The 15,228-nt window shown below is 50.6% G+C and overlaps 1 protein-coding gene across 16 annotated transcripts in view; it reads left to right on the forward strand.

The window, feature by feature from the left end:
* The window catches only part of LOC100523747 (phospholipid-transporting ATPase IB), a 516,487-nt gene that overhangs the window by 462,140 nt on the left and 39,119 nt on the right, over nt 1-15,228 (forward strand). For all 16 annotated transcript variants that reach the window (XM_021065485.1, XM_021065478.1, XM_021065484.1 and 13 more), the window contains 2 exons: nt 3,679-3,767; nt 10,100-10,204. In XM_021065485.1, the coding sequence (XP_020921144.1) occupies nt 3,679-3,767; nt 10,100-10,204 (194 nt within the window). The remainder of the gene's footprint in view (nt 1-3,678; nt 3,768-10,099; nt 10,205-15,228) is intronic.

Below are 15,228 nucleotides of genomic sequence, written 5' to 3' on the forward strand. Positions count from 1 at the left end.
AAAAAGCTGGCGAGGTGGTCCTCCAGGGTCACTGCTGTCAGGCCACCCGAGGACTCTGCTCCTTTATCAGCAGCAAAAACCATGATTCGGTGTCTTCGGTTTGTGGTCCCTGCCACCTACGCATCTCAGAGGAGACCTGAGGCCAGCGTGGTTTCCGGGAACTTCCGGCTCTGAATCCCTCTTCACTCTGTGCTAAAGAGAAGCAAATGGCCTGAGGTGTGTCCACACACACACACACGAGACGTGTACAAGCTTTATCCCTAACAGTTGGCCCAAGCTGGAAATAACCCAGACATGCACCCACAGGAGACTAGACACACAAACTGCGACAAAGTCACACGGTGGATGCTGTTGGAAACATTTAGGAAGAGTTGCAGGTACTTGCAGCAACACGGATGACTCTCGGGGCATTAGCTGGGGTTCAAGGAACCAGATGCAGAAAAACGAATGGTCTTTCCACCTATGCGATATTCTGGAATCAGCAAAACTTAGCTGTGGTGGCGACAGGCAGGGCGGGGAGGCCAGTGAGAGGTAGAGATTGACAGCAAAGGCACCACCTCTCGCTGGGCCGATGTTAACATCCTATAGCTTATTTAGAGCAGGAGTTAAACAGGTGTAGACAGTTGTCCAAACTCTGTGGGGAGGGGTTGGGCCAGAGCCAGGCAGAGGCCGCAGCAATCGCAAGGTGGAGTTTCTTAGTCTGTCCACTGTCAACTCTGCTTATGGGTCTGCTTTGGTCTTGTTGTGGTTGTTGCTATTGGGGCTGGAGTATTTTTTTCCTCCCACCTGTGCTTTTTTGTGTTTTTCTTGTCTTTCTTCTTAGGGCCACACCTGCAGCATGTGGAAGTTCCCAGACTAGGGATTGCATCGGAGCTATAGCCGCCAGCCTACACTACAGCCCTGCCAGATCTGAGCCGAGTCTGCAAGCTACACCGCAGCTCACAGCAACGCCGGATCCTTAACCCACTGATCGAGGCCAGGGATCGAACCTGCATCCTCATGGATGCTAGTCGGGGTTCATAACTTGCTGAGCCACAACGTGAACTCCCTGTGTTTATAACTTTACACATCCTCCAAATTTTCTTTCCCTTGCTCTTGTTTAGGGGACCAGTGTTTCAGGTGTGACATCTGTGCCTTGAGCCCTGCACTTTCTCTAAGCTCAGAGACATTCTCCTCTGCCTGGGAGAACCCAGCCTCGTGCTTAGGGAGGGAGTGGGTTTGGCTCTTGAGGGCCCTGCTCTCCGGCCCAGGTACCCGGGAGGTTGCAGGTTCTCTTGTGTGCAATGGACACTATGAAGGATTAAATGGGGCCCCTGCTGTCGTGGGGGAGCTGCTCCCCTTGCTTGTCTTCTCCGTCCCCATCCCTGTGTCTCAGATTCGCCCCCACCCCTACCCCGCAACCTGCCACCTGACCTTCCCCAGCTCAGTCCTTTCTAGACCCTTCCCTCATCTGTCACTGTCCGTGGGTGGCTGGTCCTGGGCACCGTGGACATTATGTGTGTGTGTGATGAGGAGCCCCCAGAAGCTACTGGGAGCGCTAATCCCAGTTCATGTGTTTCACAGTGTCCCTGCCTCCTACTCCCATGCTGTGCAGCATCAGGCCAGCCCTGACCCTCTCTGGGCTCCCACCAGCTGTGTCTTCATTGTGAAGTAACTGCACTCACCCAGCCTCACTTCCCTCTAATTTCCTGCAGTGGGTTCCTATACATTTGGCACCTAAGTGGTTAATAGTCCTAGCCTGCTAAAGACCTCTTAACTGGGGGGGGGGGGCTGTGAACTCTTCAAAAGGATGCTTTAAAACCTCCCCTCAATAGTACTTGGAGGGGGGAGGGGGAGTCATTAAGTGCCATTTGTCACCTAGCCCAGCTCCATAAACATTTTCTTTGTTATGCTAAGAGAACAGGAACAATCTAACTACATTTAAATGCCAAAAGCCGCGGCCTTTAGGATTTCAGTACCTCGGTCCACCTGTGAAAATCGGACCAACCGCAGAAGCCTTCCTGGAGACATGCCTTTAAAATTAGTTCTGTCCACTCTGTCTTCGCGGCTCCAAGGTTTAAAAACCAAGGACAAAACCACAGCTTCTCCAGTCTCCGTGTTACTTGGGGCCGCTGGGGAGGGGGGCTTCCTCTTTTCAACAGGCCCGTTCAAAGGTCATTTTCTCGATTTCCCTGAGCAAGAAGCAGTCTTACTGAGTTTCACCGTCTGCTTTAAATAGTACAGGATCGTTGTGAAATGTGGTTTTTAACTGACTGCATTCTTTGATAAATATACGGAGCACGTGGTCTCAGCTGTGACCCCCACGCGTAGCTGAGCAAGCCCCCCAGGTACCGCCCTAACCGGGGCTGCTGGTCCGCCGGGGATGGGCTGGACGTGAACACCTGGACCCCTTCGAAGGAGCCAGATAATCCTTCCTGGGGGTTGCTCGGCCCCGTGGGGGAGGGGGGTTGCGAGTCGCATTTTTCTTCTGTGTGAGCTGTTTGTGTTCTGAAGGAGAATCAGGGACTAGAGATGGCCAAAGCGGGGCTGGGGGATAAAACTGCAGACGGCGCAGCCTGCTCTCTGAGGGGCCTGACGTAGGCGCCCACAGCGGGTGCCGGGGTCATCGTCTCCACTGAGTCCACGGATCCAAGCCTGGACCACTGCACCGTGTCCGAGGCCCCGGAAGGTGTGTGTTTTTTAAGGGGAGGAAGTCCCCAAACAGAACGTATAACACCTCTCCATGTGTACTGCTGCACACTGATGTATGCCGATAACACACACACACACACACACACTGCTTAACACTTTGAGCTTTGGGGGGGCACTGTTGGGATTTAAGTCCTCGGGTTTCATTCTGAGACTCGGGCCAATCCTGCTCCCACCCCTGTGGCCAGGGCGGGACCCCTTCAGATGCTGGCTCTGCCCCGTGCTTTTCCTCTGCGCTATCTCATCCCATCTCCCCACATCCGGGGCTCCCGTCCCCTGCGCTCTTGGACGGTCCCGAGCTCTGTGAACCGTCCTGCTCTTGCGTCTTTACCTGTGTTCTCAGCGTGGCTTCTGAGAGGGGGACTGATGCGGCAGAGCGCACGCACGTTTTGCTAAGGCTGTGAATGGCCTGACCGTCCTCTCAGCCCTGGCGACCTGTGCTCCACGTGTGAGGTAGGAGGCAGCAGCGGCTTGAAGATCCCCGAAGGCCAGTAACCCCTTCACCCTCCTCCTCTCTGCCCTGCACCCAGGGGCTGGTTGCCTCAGTGAGCGCCAGGGAGGACCCGGAGCTGAAGCGACGGGGACAGGCGACCAGTGGAGGGAAGTTGACTGCGCTGGAGTCTGGGGGCGCCAGCATTTCTCGGGGGGAGGGATGGAGGGCAGCCTTCTGACCCACGCAGAGCTTGGAGCCCTTTGTAAAAGCGGGACATGGCTGGTGGAAGTACAAGAATTGCGACGGGAGCAGAGGGGGATCTGGGTGAGGTGTCACCCGCCGATCCCCTTACATCCTTCCAGGTGTATCTTTTTTTTTTATTATTCAATGAATTTATCACATTTATAGTTGTACAATGCTCATCACACGCCACCCAGGTGTATCTTTTAACTTGCACTGGATGTAACACGTTCCAGGGCTCTTGTGTGATGGGGGCGCTTCTCTTTTTTTGGAGGGAGAGCGTATTGACACACGTGTCGCTTCTCTGTCTCTTGCAGGCGGCTATGGTCCTGAGCTCTGCACACTTCTGGCTGGGGTTGTTTCTGGTTCCTACCGCGTGTCTGATGGAAGACGTAGCGTGGAGAGCGTAAGTGAGAGAAGCGGTACCCCACGTCTCCCCGCGTCCTCCCGCTGTCCCCTGCCATGGTCCCCTGCCACCTGCCAACAGCGATACAAAGGATGCTGGGTCGGGTTGGGTTTTTTTCTCTTTTCTTTTAACCTGTGCTTCACCTGGATGCGAGAAGACAGAAAGGAGTCAGCCTGTGTGAAGTCAGGAAGAATGTCGTGTGTTTAGGAGGATACGGGCGAGTTTCTAAGTACAGATCCATTCCATCGTGTTTAAGAAACAGCTCGAAATTCATTTTTCCTGTATCTAAAAACGAGTGCTGAGTGATCACAAGTGTAGCCTGGCTTTAAACCCCCTGCTTATGGGTGTGTGTGTGTGTGTGTGTGTGTGTAAGTCATTTCAAATCACCAAATACTGGGACTGAAGTTTTCTTCGTTTTTCCAAATAATTCACAGTAGGAATCCTTCTGCTATCATTCTTCTCATTATAAGAAGTTTACAAGTCTGTGAGAAGATTAATCACAAAGACAGCATTATAGGAGTTCCCGTCGTGGCGCAGTGGTTAACAAATCCAACTAGGAACCATGAGGTTGCGGGTTCGGTCCCTGGCCTTGCTCAGTGGGTTAAGGACCTGGCGTTGCCGAGAGCTGTGGTGTAGGTTGCACACGTGGCTCAGATCCTGAGTTGCTGTGGCTCTGGGCGTAGGCTGGAGGCTACGGCTCCGATTAGACCCCTAGCCTGGGAACCTCCATATGCCGTGAGAGTGGCCCTAGAAAAGGCAAAAAAGAAGACAAAAAAAAAAAAAGAAGAAAAAAAGATGGCATTATAGCAAAGATTCACTAGGAAATAATTGTGCTCCATTTTGATGTTTCCAAATATGTTGTTTCCTAAATATCTTATATACAACGTAAAAAAAATAAATAAATAAAGCTAAGTTCTAGGACCATGTAAATTTCACATCATCCAGGAGGAGAAGGTGGACCATTCCCCGTGTGGAGATGCTGACCTCCGTGCAGGGTAGATCTCACGCCCCTACAGCGGCCAGCTTCCTTGAAAACCGAGACCCCTGGATTGGCTTGACTTTGGGCAACGTGCAGTTACTCGGGGGCCCTGAGATAGAGAATGGAGACTTTAATCCCAGCCTTCCAAGAAAAGACATCGGATTTCACTCTCTCTCCCCCTTCCTCCCACACTGTGAGAGCTGTTCTTGCCCAGCGGTTAAGGATGTCTTTGGAAAGAGTTCATTTTGGCATTATCTTGTCGGCCGCGGATGCCTAATGCAGAAAGGGGGAGAGAGAGAACTTTAGAGCACATATGTGGGGTGGGTTTTTTTCTCTTCAGTAAGCTTTGCAACTCTTAAATTCAAAAGCTACACTTTCTTAAATGCCTTGATGTACCATGACTTCCATTTTATCTGCTAACACTGTATTCTATAAATAGCAGAAGCAGACTCCTGAGCCATGAAATGATTACCCCCTGATAACAGGGTATAATTTTATACCGAGGAAGGACGTTTTCTTAGTCCAACAAATGAACTGAAAGGAAAATGTTAGTTCTTTGATCTGCTCTCCTAGCACAGCCCAGTTGTGGCACAATGTATTACCTTGTCCAATTGCTTCAGTTTGGCGAGATAATCAAGTTAGTTTTAGGTAAACAGCACAGTTCTGATTATATCAGATCGCTTTTCAGTGTACACTGGTCGAGACTAGTAATTAGATTATAAATTAATCTCGCCCTATTTTAATTCCACTCTCTTAAATTAAGGTCGCAGAAAAAACTGTTTTTGTTGAGCCTGTGTATCTCCACGGGAAGGGTTAGCAGAAGTATCTTTCTGCCCTTTCTGAGAGTCTTTGCCCATGTCACTGTCTCTGCCTCCTTGTCTGTTTTCTGGCTCTTTCCCAGTACATTCCAAGTAGAAGCTCCCAGTCACCAAAAAGCAAATTATCTAGTGCCTCAAACAGGGCTTGGTGGGGGGGTTTCCTGGACTGTAAAATTAGCGCTATTTACATGTTAACAAGGATAAATCAAATGGCACTGCTTCCCGCTCCACCATATGGAAAGTGTAAAAGTCACTTCCTTTCCAAGAAGCCGGCCAGCCAGGTAGGAGCAGGGGCCTGCAAGGGCCCCGAGCACCTCTCTTCTTAGGAGTGAGAAAGCCCCCACCCCCCACCCCAATTCCAGAGGCACTTCCCGAAATGCATTTTGGCCTCATTTTCCTTGGGCGACCAGGAAGGAGGCCATCGCCAGCCTCTCACCTGGAGTGTCTGCCCAAAGCAAAGCTCCATTTGTAATATACAGCCTGTGTCTAAACTGTAGTCACTCCTCTCCTCGGAAAAAAAGAGTTGAGCGAGCGTATTCGGACATTTTCCCCCTGATCGTGGGGCCCATGTCGCATCTCCTGCTCTGCTCCCAGCTCGAAGAATTTGTGGTTGAGTCAGGTAAATTCAGAGGCATCTCCCAAGAAGAGAGTGCGCATCCTGAATTGCTCATCCCTGATGAGGCCGCAGGACCAAACTGTCCTTTCTCCTTCCGCCCTGGCGCCGTGTGAAACACGTCCCGTGTTCCCGAGCTGCACGGTGAACCCAAGTGTCCGTCCCCATGGGCCAGAAAACGGTCCGCCGTTTCTTGCACATCCTGGAGCGTTTCTTAGACGTGATGTGCGGGCAGCACCTCGGTCTTTGGAGAAGAGTTTAGTGATGGGGAGTCAGGAGGCCGCTGGAGAACGTGGCTGTGACAGGGCCGCTGGAGGCGGCATCTGGAACCTTCCGGGAATTGGCCAGGGTTCTTCCAACCTGCCTTGGGCCAGTCTTAATGATTCGGGCTTTTGTTTTGCATTTTGATGGCTAACTCCATCTTGAAAGAGCTTTTAAATTTGAGCACAGGCAGGCCTTGGATATTTCTATACATGTATATTTCGCGTATATTTCTGTACGGAGTAAGAAGGTGGGTTATTGCCTCTGCCTGCCTTTTCCGGCTTTTCTTTGCCCAATCTCTCTCCCGTTTCAGGACCTACACTGTTAAGGAAAAAAAGAAAGAAGGAAAGAAGGAAGGAAGGAAGGAAGGAAGGAAAGAAAACCTAGCTTGAGGCAATTCAGTCATTTTTTCCATGAAGTCTCGTCTTTCGGAAGGAAGATCCGTTATTACACTGTCTTAAGTCAGATTCGGGCACCAAGAATTACCTCCTCTGTTATTCCATTAACCGGAATTTTCATGAGGGGCCCAACTAACACATCTTTTATTAAAATCATCGACTGATTATATGTGATACCTGGCTAACGAATATTTTTATTAGAAGCATGAAGGTGAAATTGCCCAGAACTCTTTTAATATCCTTTAGCTTCCACACTTCCAAAATGTTTACCTAGGACAGCCTGTGCTTAGGTGAGCTGCCGTGTCCTTCTTCTCATCGAGGAGAGATTCATTTATTGTAAAAAGAATGTGAAGCTCAAGGTCACGGAACGCAGGACCCCGTCTCCTTTTACCTAAGGTATCTCCTGTGCGTTACCAGTCAGCACACAGTACGTTCAGCAGTTCCAAAATGACCTCATTTCCTGAGCATGATCCCAGGCAGGCAGTTAAGTGGAAATAAAAGGTAACAAGAAATTCCTGTGTACAACTGGGCCTTGGTTTTTTTTAAACTTTCTAACCAGACTAATTTCTTTTGAAACACGTTGTAATTTACCTTTTCATCCAGCTTTCGAATTTCGCCTCGCCTTCTGACTTCCTCTCCTTCCATCAGAAAAGCAACAAAGACACCAAGAAGAAACTTTCAGAAGCAAGAAGATGAAAAGTTCAAGATCCTAAGCCAAGTACTTATTTCAAAAATCCGTCATAACCTGGAGCGACTCTCGTCCTCCCTGAAGGCTCCCAGTGGCTCCCACACCCTCTTACAGAGGCTAAGCACCCCCACCTCCGCTCCCCCCGTGATCACCGGGCCTCTTGATGTCGGGTTAGGTGAGCAGCCCCGGAGCCCCGAGGACCAGCCGTCCACAGATCGTGAGTCCATCCGAGCTGTGACTCAGAACGAGCCCATGGTGACATCCCCCTTTACAGCCCGTGTCTGAGGCTTGGAGACTGGCTTTCAAAGCCTGTAAGTGTTAGGTTTTAGTCAATTCACACGTAGACTTTGACAGGGAAGTTCCTAGCAGCACTTGCCTAAGTAAGGCCTTATCATAAGGGTCCAGGTTCCTGAGAAAACGGGTTTGAATTGCTGGCGTCACCTCTGCTCCCTTGCCCCGTGCAGAAGGACTGGCTATGTCCTCTCGTGGCGGGTGGGCTCCTGGGCCGGCTCACGGGAACTGCTGGTGGGACTCCTGGAACTCTGCCGAGTAACTCTGGGGCGCGGATGCCCTTTCGGCCACCGAGAACAGGAGCAGCGCCGCGGGGCATCGAGACGGGCACCTTGGAAGGAGTGAAAACGGGCGGCTTCGGCACAGAGGGTCAGATGCCGCTTCCTCTTGGTCTGACAGTGCGCTGCTCCCGGGGCCCGGCCTTCCTCTCCCAAGCCTACTTCTTGGCATCACCCATCTCCCCCAACCCAGAGGATGACACCGGGGGCTGGCCAGGGATTGAGGGGTGGGGTGGGGCCGATGATGGCGTGTGGATGGTCCTCAAACAGTAAGCCACCAGCCAGACACGCTCCCCTGGACCCGAGCGGACGGGGGCTGGCCCCTCACCCAGGCGGCTTTTGTCGATACAGCCCCGGAAGCCCATGAGCTCAAAGGTGGAGTCTGGGTCCAGCCTGTTCATGAACACGGACCAGTATCGCTTGTCACGTTCTGTTTGACACTCTCTGCGCCAGCCAAAAGTTAAACGTTTTCTCGTATCATGTTTAAATTAAAATCCCGCCGTCTCCGCTTTGAACAGCAGTGTCCTATCAGGACCGGGTCTCAGGAACCGCCTGAGTTCTGTGGTTCCCTCTGGGGAGGGAGGGGCGGTGCGGGGCCCCAGTGCTGCTTCTCCATCAGGAACTCGAAGCCTCAGTGGACGACTTAACAGACCTTCTTTCCCAGAAGATGGAAGGTGGGAGGGAGGACGTGATTCCACTGGAACAGCTCGTGTCTCCAGAATGTTCTACCCCACGGTTCCATGTCCTTGCAGACACGCTGGTCTCTTCTTCTGCCTCTGAGTCTGGGGACTTGACAGGATGCCCGCGTGGGCTTGCACGCACGGGAGTGAAAGCTTGCAGAGCAGCGCCCCGTGCTGTACACTTAGGGCCCTTTCTCTTGTGACAGTTTTTCTTTCCCCTTTTCTAGCCCGTGTCTCCTTAAATGCTCTTTCTTCCCCAGTTCGTTTCCACCCAGCTGCTCTCTGTTGAACCTGCGTTTTAGGGAAGTCTTTGGTATCGACAGCTACTGACTGGAGCACTGTAAGGTCCTCCTTAGTTTAATCAAGAAAGGATGCAGGCACCTCTGGCTTTTTCTTGTTGTTTGTTTGTCTTTTTAGGGCCATACCGTGGCACATGGAGGTTCCCAGGCTAGGGATTGAATCGGAGCTGCAGCTGCCGGCCTCCACCACAGCCACACCGAGCCTCATCTGCGACCTACACCACAGCTCAAGGCAACACCGGATCCTTAACCCACTGGGTGAGGCCAGGGAGCAAACCCAGATTCTCACGGATACCAGTCGGACTTTTAGCCCTCTGAGCCACAGTGGGAACTCCTGCAGGCACCTCTTAATGGTGTTCCAGAAGAGGGCCGGGCCTGAGGTTTACAGGCTGGAAAGGCCAGCCTGGTCTGTTACTCTGCCAGGTGTTGGATGCTGCGTATGGGCTCTGATGGTGAGTCTGCAAGATGAGAAAGGCAATCTGCGCCCGGGGGTTTGTGTTGATCCGAATTTTGGGTCAAGGGCTTCGCACAGAAGGGTGAACTCCGGCGTTGTAGTCCATCCCAGTCATGCTGCAGCAGGACTGGTTTCACCCCAGAAGGAGAGAGAAGGCTGTCCCCCAGCCCAGGCTCCCTGATCCCCATCAGGTGTGGCGGGAGGGACCCACACATGTCCACGGGGTGAGGGTTGCAGTATCTTCTGAGTTGAGGTCCTGCAGGAAGAGCCTTAGAGGTAGGCCCGTGACTCTCCAGGAACCCGGGGCTTCTGTCTGCACGTGGGGGCCTCAGACGGCTCTGTGGCGACAAGAGGCTGCTGACCCTCATGGCCCGAGTCTGTTCTGCAGAACCTGGGGTGCTTCCAGGTTGCAGAGGTGGGGCCCTCACCAGGCCCAGGAATGGTGAATGTTCCACCGTGTCCCCAAGCCTGGGCCAGAGGGCACCAGATGTGGTCCAAGAGGGGACCAGCCGATCATCACAGCTGCATCAAGTTCATGGGTCATGTGCTTTCTGTCTTTGTCTTGTGACACAGGGTGAAGCACACCTGCAAAAAAACGCTGCTGGAGGAGGTGCAGGAGCTGGAAACCAAGTCTCGTGTGATGGGAAGAGCGATGCTTCGGGACAGCAATGGAAAGAGGTGAGGCTGCCTGACTCCCCCACCCACCTCCCATCCCCGCCCCCCTTCCCCAGTTCCCGTTCCTCCTCTGAGTTTTCAGTGTGAGCACGGGATGAATGAGATGTATGTATTGTGCTCTCAAGGGCAAGGTGAATTCTGATGTTCTGGGCCCCTGGGCCTGCCCTCAGGGGAAACTGGGGTTTTTATGGGGTCCGCACAAGGGTAGAACAACCTACATGCAGAAAATCGAAAAAATAGCATTGTGATCTTACGGTGGCGGCGAAGTTCTGTTTCTGCAGTATTAGCAGAGCGTGGAAGAGCCAGGCCTTTTGCTCTCAGGCCCAATTATACTAAAGGGTGAGTGTCTACCATGGAGGTTTGCAGGCTGAAGCATGCATGTCATTCGTGTAGAATTTGTTGCCGTTCGCTTCAAGTACAGGCGGGGCTGGTGTTGTTTTTAATGAGTTATTATTTGCTCCTGGTGTTGAGAGACCATCACACACGTACTGGCTGGTCCAGGGAGACAGGGCTGCGCCCCCATCACTGCACCCCCATTTCTCGTGGAGCCTTAGCCTCCTTCTCCTCCCACCGAACTGCTGGGTTGTGAGTAGTTATGTTTCACTGCCTGAGTTAAAATGTTATCAGGTTGCATGGGGTTAAATTTTACCAAAGAAAATTGACCTGGGCCGGAGGAGAATGTGCAGTGTGATAAGAAGCTGCCTTAGAGGCACAGACGTCTGGAAAGTTACGACTCCTCGAAACGCTTCGAAGGAACCCGTACACCTGCTTGGGAAACAGAAATCTGGAGGTCGAACCCTTCTAGGGACCCTGTTCTCTCTGGATTCTGTTTTGTTCTCCTTCTGTTTATGTGTATGATCTTTGAAAGCCGTGAAAACAAAGCATATTGTTTGTTTTGTTTGGGGGAAAGAGAAGCCAGCATGTTGAGAAGCATAGGAGTATCCTCTCAGATAACTGCAGGTAGTTTAGGAAGGGGGTGGGTATAGGGTGGATGAGTACAGAGTTGAAGCTGTGGTTTTTGTGTGTATTTATGACTTATTTTTAGTGAGGCCATTAGCATTTAGTGTGTAACAGCTATGCAGTCATTGTAAGAAGTTATCAATCAACAAGACAAAAATCATTGTCTTAGGAAGCTTATTTTTCTGAAGTTTTTATTAAAGTATCACTGATTTACAGTGTTATGTCAATTTCTGCTGTACAGCAAAGTGACCCAGTTATAAACACACACACACGCACATTCTTTTTGTCACGTTATCTTCCCTCACGTTCTGTCACAAGAGACTGGATATAGTTCTGTGTGCTGTACAGCAGGACCTCATTGCTTATCCATTCCAAATGTAGTAGTTTGCATCTGCTAACCCCAAACTCCCCGTCCATCCCACTCCCTCCCCCTCTCCCTCGGCAACCACAGGTCTGCCCATGTCTGTGAGGCTGTTTCTATTCTGTAGACAGGTTCATTTGTGCCGTATTTTAGATTCCACATATAAGTGACATCTTGTGGTATTTGTCTTTCTCTTTCTGACTTCACTTAGTATGAGAATCTCTAGTTGCGTCCATGTTGCTGCCAGTTGCATTATTTTGTTCTTTTTATGGCTGAGTAGTATTCCATTGTGTATATACACCACATCAGCTTAATCCATTCATCTGTCAGTGGACATTTAGGTTGTTTCCCTGTCTTGGGTATTGCGAGTAGTGCTGAGATAACACAGGGGTGCATGTGTCTTTTTGAATTATAGTTTTGTCCAGATATATGCCCAGGAGTGGGACTACTGGATCAGATGGCAATTGTATATTTAGTTTTCTGAGGAACCTCCATACAGTTTTCCATGTGGTTGCACCAGTTTGCATTCCCACCAACAGTGCAGGAGGGTTTCTTTTCGCCACACCCCCTCCAGCACGCGTTATTTGTAGACTTTTGGAGGACGGCCATGCTAACCAATGTGAGGGGGTACCTCATAGTGGTGTTGATTTGCAGCTCTCTAATAATGAGTGATGTTGAGCCTTTTTCATGTGCCTGATGGCCATTCATATGTCGTCTTTGGAGAGCTGTCTATTTGGGTCTTCTGCCCATCTTTCAAGTGGGTCATGTGGTTTTTTTTGCTGTTGAGGTGTATGAGTTATTTGTATATTTTGGAGACTAAGTCCTTGTCAGTGGCATCATTTGCAACTATTTTCTCCCATTCCCTAGGTTGTCTTTTTAGTTTCTTTGTGGTTTCCTTTGCTGTTCAAAAGCTTGTACGTTTAATTGTGTCCCATTTGTTTATTTTTGTTTTTATTTATTTTGTCTTGGAGACTGACCTAAGAAAACATTTGTACAGTTGATGTCAGAGAATGTTTTGCCGATGTTCTCTTCTAGGAGTTTTATGGTGTCTTTTATTTAGGTCTTTAAGCCATTTTGAGTTTATTTTTGTGCATGCTGTGAGGGTGTGTTCTAGTTTCATTAATTCACATGCAGCTGCCCAGTTTCCCCAGCACCACTTGCTGAAGAGACTATCTTCTTCCCGTTTTATCTTACTGCCTCTTTTGTTGAAGATGAATTGACCGTAGACCATGGATGTCTGGGTTATTTCTGGGTTCTCTCTTCTGTTCCATTGATGTATATGTTTGTTTCAGTGCCAGTACCACACTGTCTTGATTACTGTAGCTTTGTAATATTGTCTGAAGTCTGGGAGAGTTATACTTCCTGCTTTGTTTTTTGCCCTCAGGACTACTCTGACTATTCAGAGTCTTTTATGGTTCCATATAAATTTTTGGCTTATTTGTTCTAGTTCTGTGAAAAATGTCATGGGTAATTTTATAGGGATCACATTAACTCTGTAGATTGCCTTGGGTAGTATCGCCATTTTCACAAGATTAATTCTTCCAGTCCAGGCACATGGGATATCTTTCCATTTCTTTGACTCCTCTTTAATTTCCTTGATTAACGTTTAATAGGTCTCAACATATAAGTCTTTTACCTTCTTGGTTAGGTTTATTCCTAGGTATTTAATTTTGGGGGGTACTATTTTAAAAGGTATTGTATTTTATATACCTTTTCTCATATTTCATTGTTAGTATACAAAAATGCAACCGATTTCTGAATGTTAATCTTGTATCCTGCTACTTTGCTAAATTCTTTGATCAGTTTGAGTAGTTCTTGTGTGGAGTTGTGTTTTTTGCATGTGTTGATGACATTTTTAGTGAGGCCATTAGCTTTAAGCACATGGCAGCTCTGCAGTCACTGTAGGAAGTTTTCAGTCAGCAAGAAGAAAATCACTGTTCTCAGGAAGCTTACAGTCGTAACTGGTGGTTGCAGGGCTAGGCCTGAAGGCTGTCTGGGTGTAATGTCACACAGTCACCCAGCCAAGGGTGGGCAGGGCTCTGTTCTCTGTTTGACACCAGGCACAGGGCTTAGCCCCCGCTAGACTGTCAGAGACCTACCAACTCCTCTGAGACCTGAAAACAACAGGTTCAGGGGCTCTAAAAATAGGGAGACGCCTGGGTATCAGTCCTAACAACTGTTACGTGAAATAAGGCCACTGTTTGATCCTATTTGAAAAACCCTTACAGGCCCTCTTAAACATCTCAAGAATTCCCCAGGATACCCAGTGATTGCCAAGAGATGGTGAACCATGTCTAAGGAAAGTGAGAATTTCTAAGCAAAATTCGAAAACTCCTTTTAGAGGAGAGCAGCCTGAACCAAGGCTCAAGTCGTCTGTCTGGTGAGGGGTGGGGGAGGGGGGAACCTCGCTCGGGATTTACAGGCCACATGTATCTGCCAAGCTCTGAGCCTGGGTTTGAGTTCCGGCTCGGCCGTGATGCGGTGGGTGGCCTTGGGTGAGAGATGGTCGTCCTTTGTTACAGGACGAGGACTGATTCGGGGCGAGGGGTTAGGGTTTGTGAAACCACGCATGTGACAGTGCTGGGACCCGCGGAGCCCAGCGAAGTGGCAGGGCTGGTCTTCAGTTTGGCAGGAGGCCATGAAACTGTCGAAGTCAGGGACTGTCAGCCTTGAGAGAGCTTGTGGGTTGATAACAAGAATGCAATCTTCAAAGGCACGTGTCCTGTTCAAAATTCACTGTTTCATGGGTCAGAAGATAACTAGAGTTTAAACGTGGTTTCCTGCCTCCTACATGTTGGAATCTCTGCTCACTCTGTAAACTCGCCGCCGCACTTGCTGGCGTGAGTGTCTGTGCACGTGCAGGTGCAAGAGGCCCCTCGGGGTCATGGCCTCCTTTCTCTCTGTCCTGGGTGTTGCCTTGTGTGTGCTCCCAACAGAAGACAGTCGGGGGCCCAACACTCCCGCCGTCCTCAGCATCCGCCCTGTCTCACGTCTCCTCCTCCGTCTCCCACCTTTCATGAGCGGTCCACGGGCAGCCAGATCCTGGCAGCTGCTCTCTGCTCAGAGGACTCGCCCTCACCACCGCCCCTTTATCCCCTGCCTGGCTCCTTTCACACCTGCCTGGATTCCTGGGCTCCTTGGGAGCTGCTGGGGGAGGGGCGGTCTGGGGAGGGGCCTCATCTCCTCTCACCTCTCCGGTTCCGGTTCATCTCTCAGATGGTGTTTGAGTTTGTCCCTGCGTCACTCTCCAGCCCTTAGTCTGGCGCGTAGCAGAAGCGCTGTAAGCATGTGACTGACGGGAGACGCAGAGATCCAGTGAGGAGCGGAAGCTGTGTGCGCAGCATCCGTGCAGCTGCTGCCTGGTGCCCTGGCTCCCATGCAAAGTGGCCTCAGAGGGATGCAGGCCATCACTTGGCCTTGGTGACAGGGCCCTTTATCCCATGGGTTGAGAGCAGAGCAGACCTGGAAGCCTATTTGGGGATGGTCCTTCCCGTGACAAGATGCCAGGAGCCGGGGGTCCTCCCTGCCCAGCCCCCAGGCATCCTGCCTCCCTGGCCACCCCGACCATGGCCGATCCTTAGCTCAGCTCTGCCCAGGGGCCCCTGGCTGCCAGGTCCTAAAACCCAGGTCCAAGTCGCCAGCCAACATGCTGGCCATTTTTCTCAGGAACGGACTCATAAGAAACAACAGAAAACCTTTACGGTCG

Source organism: Sus scrofa, chromosome 11 (genome assembly GCF_000003025.6).
Source record: "Sus scrofa isolate TJ Tabasco breed Duroc chromosome 11, Sscrofa11.1, whole genome shotgun sequence".
NCBI lineage: Eukaryota > Metazoa > Chordata > Mammalia > Artiodactyla > Suidae > Sus > Sus scrofa.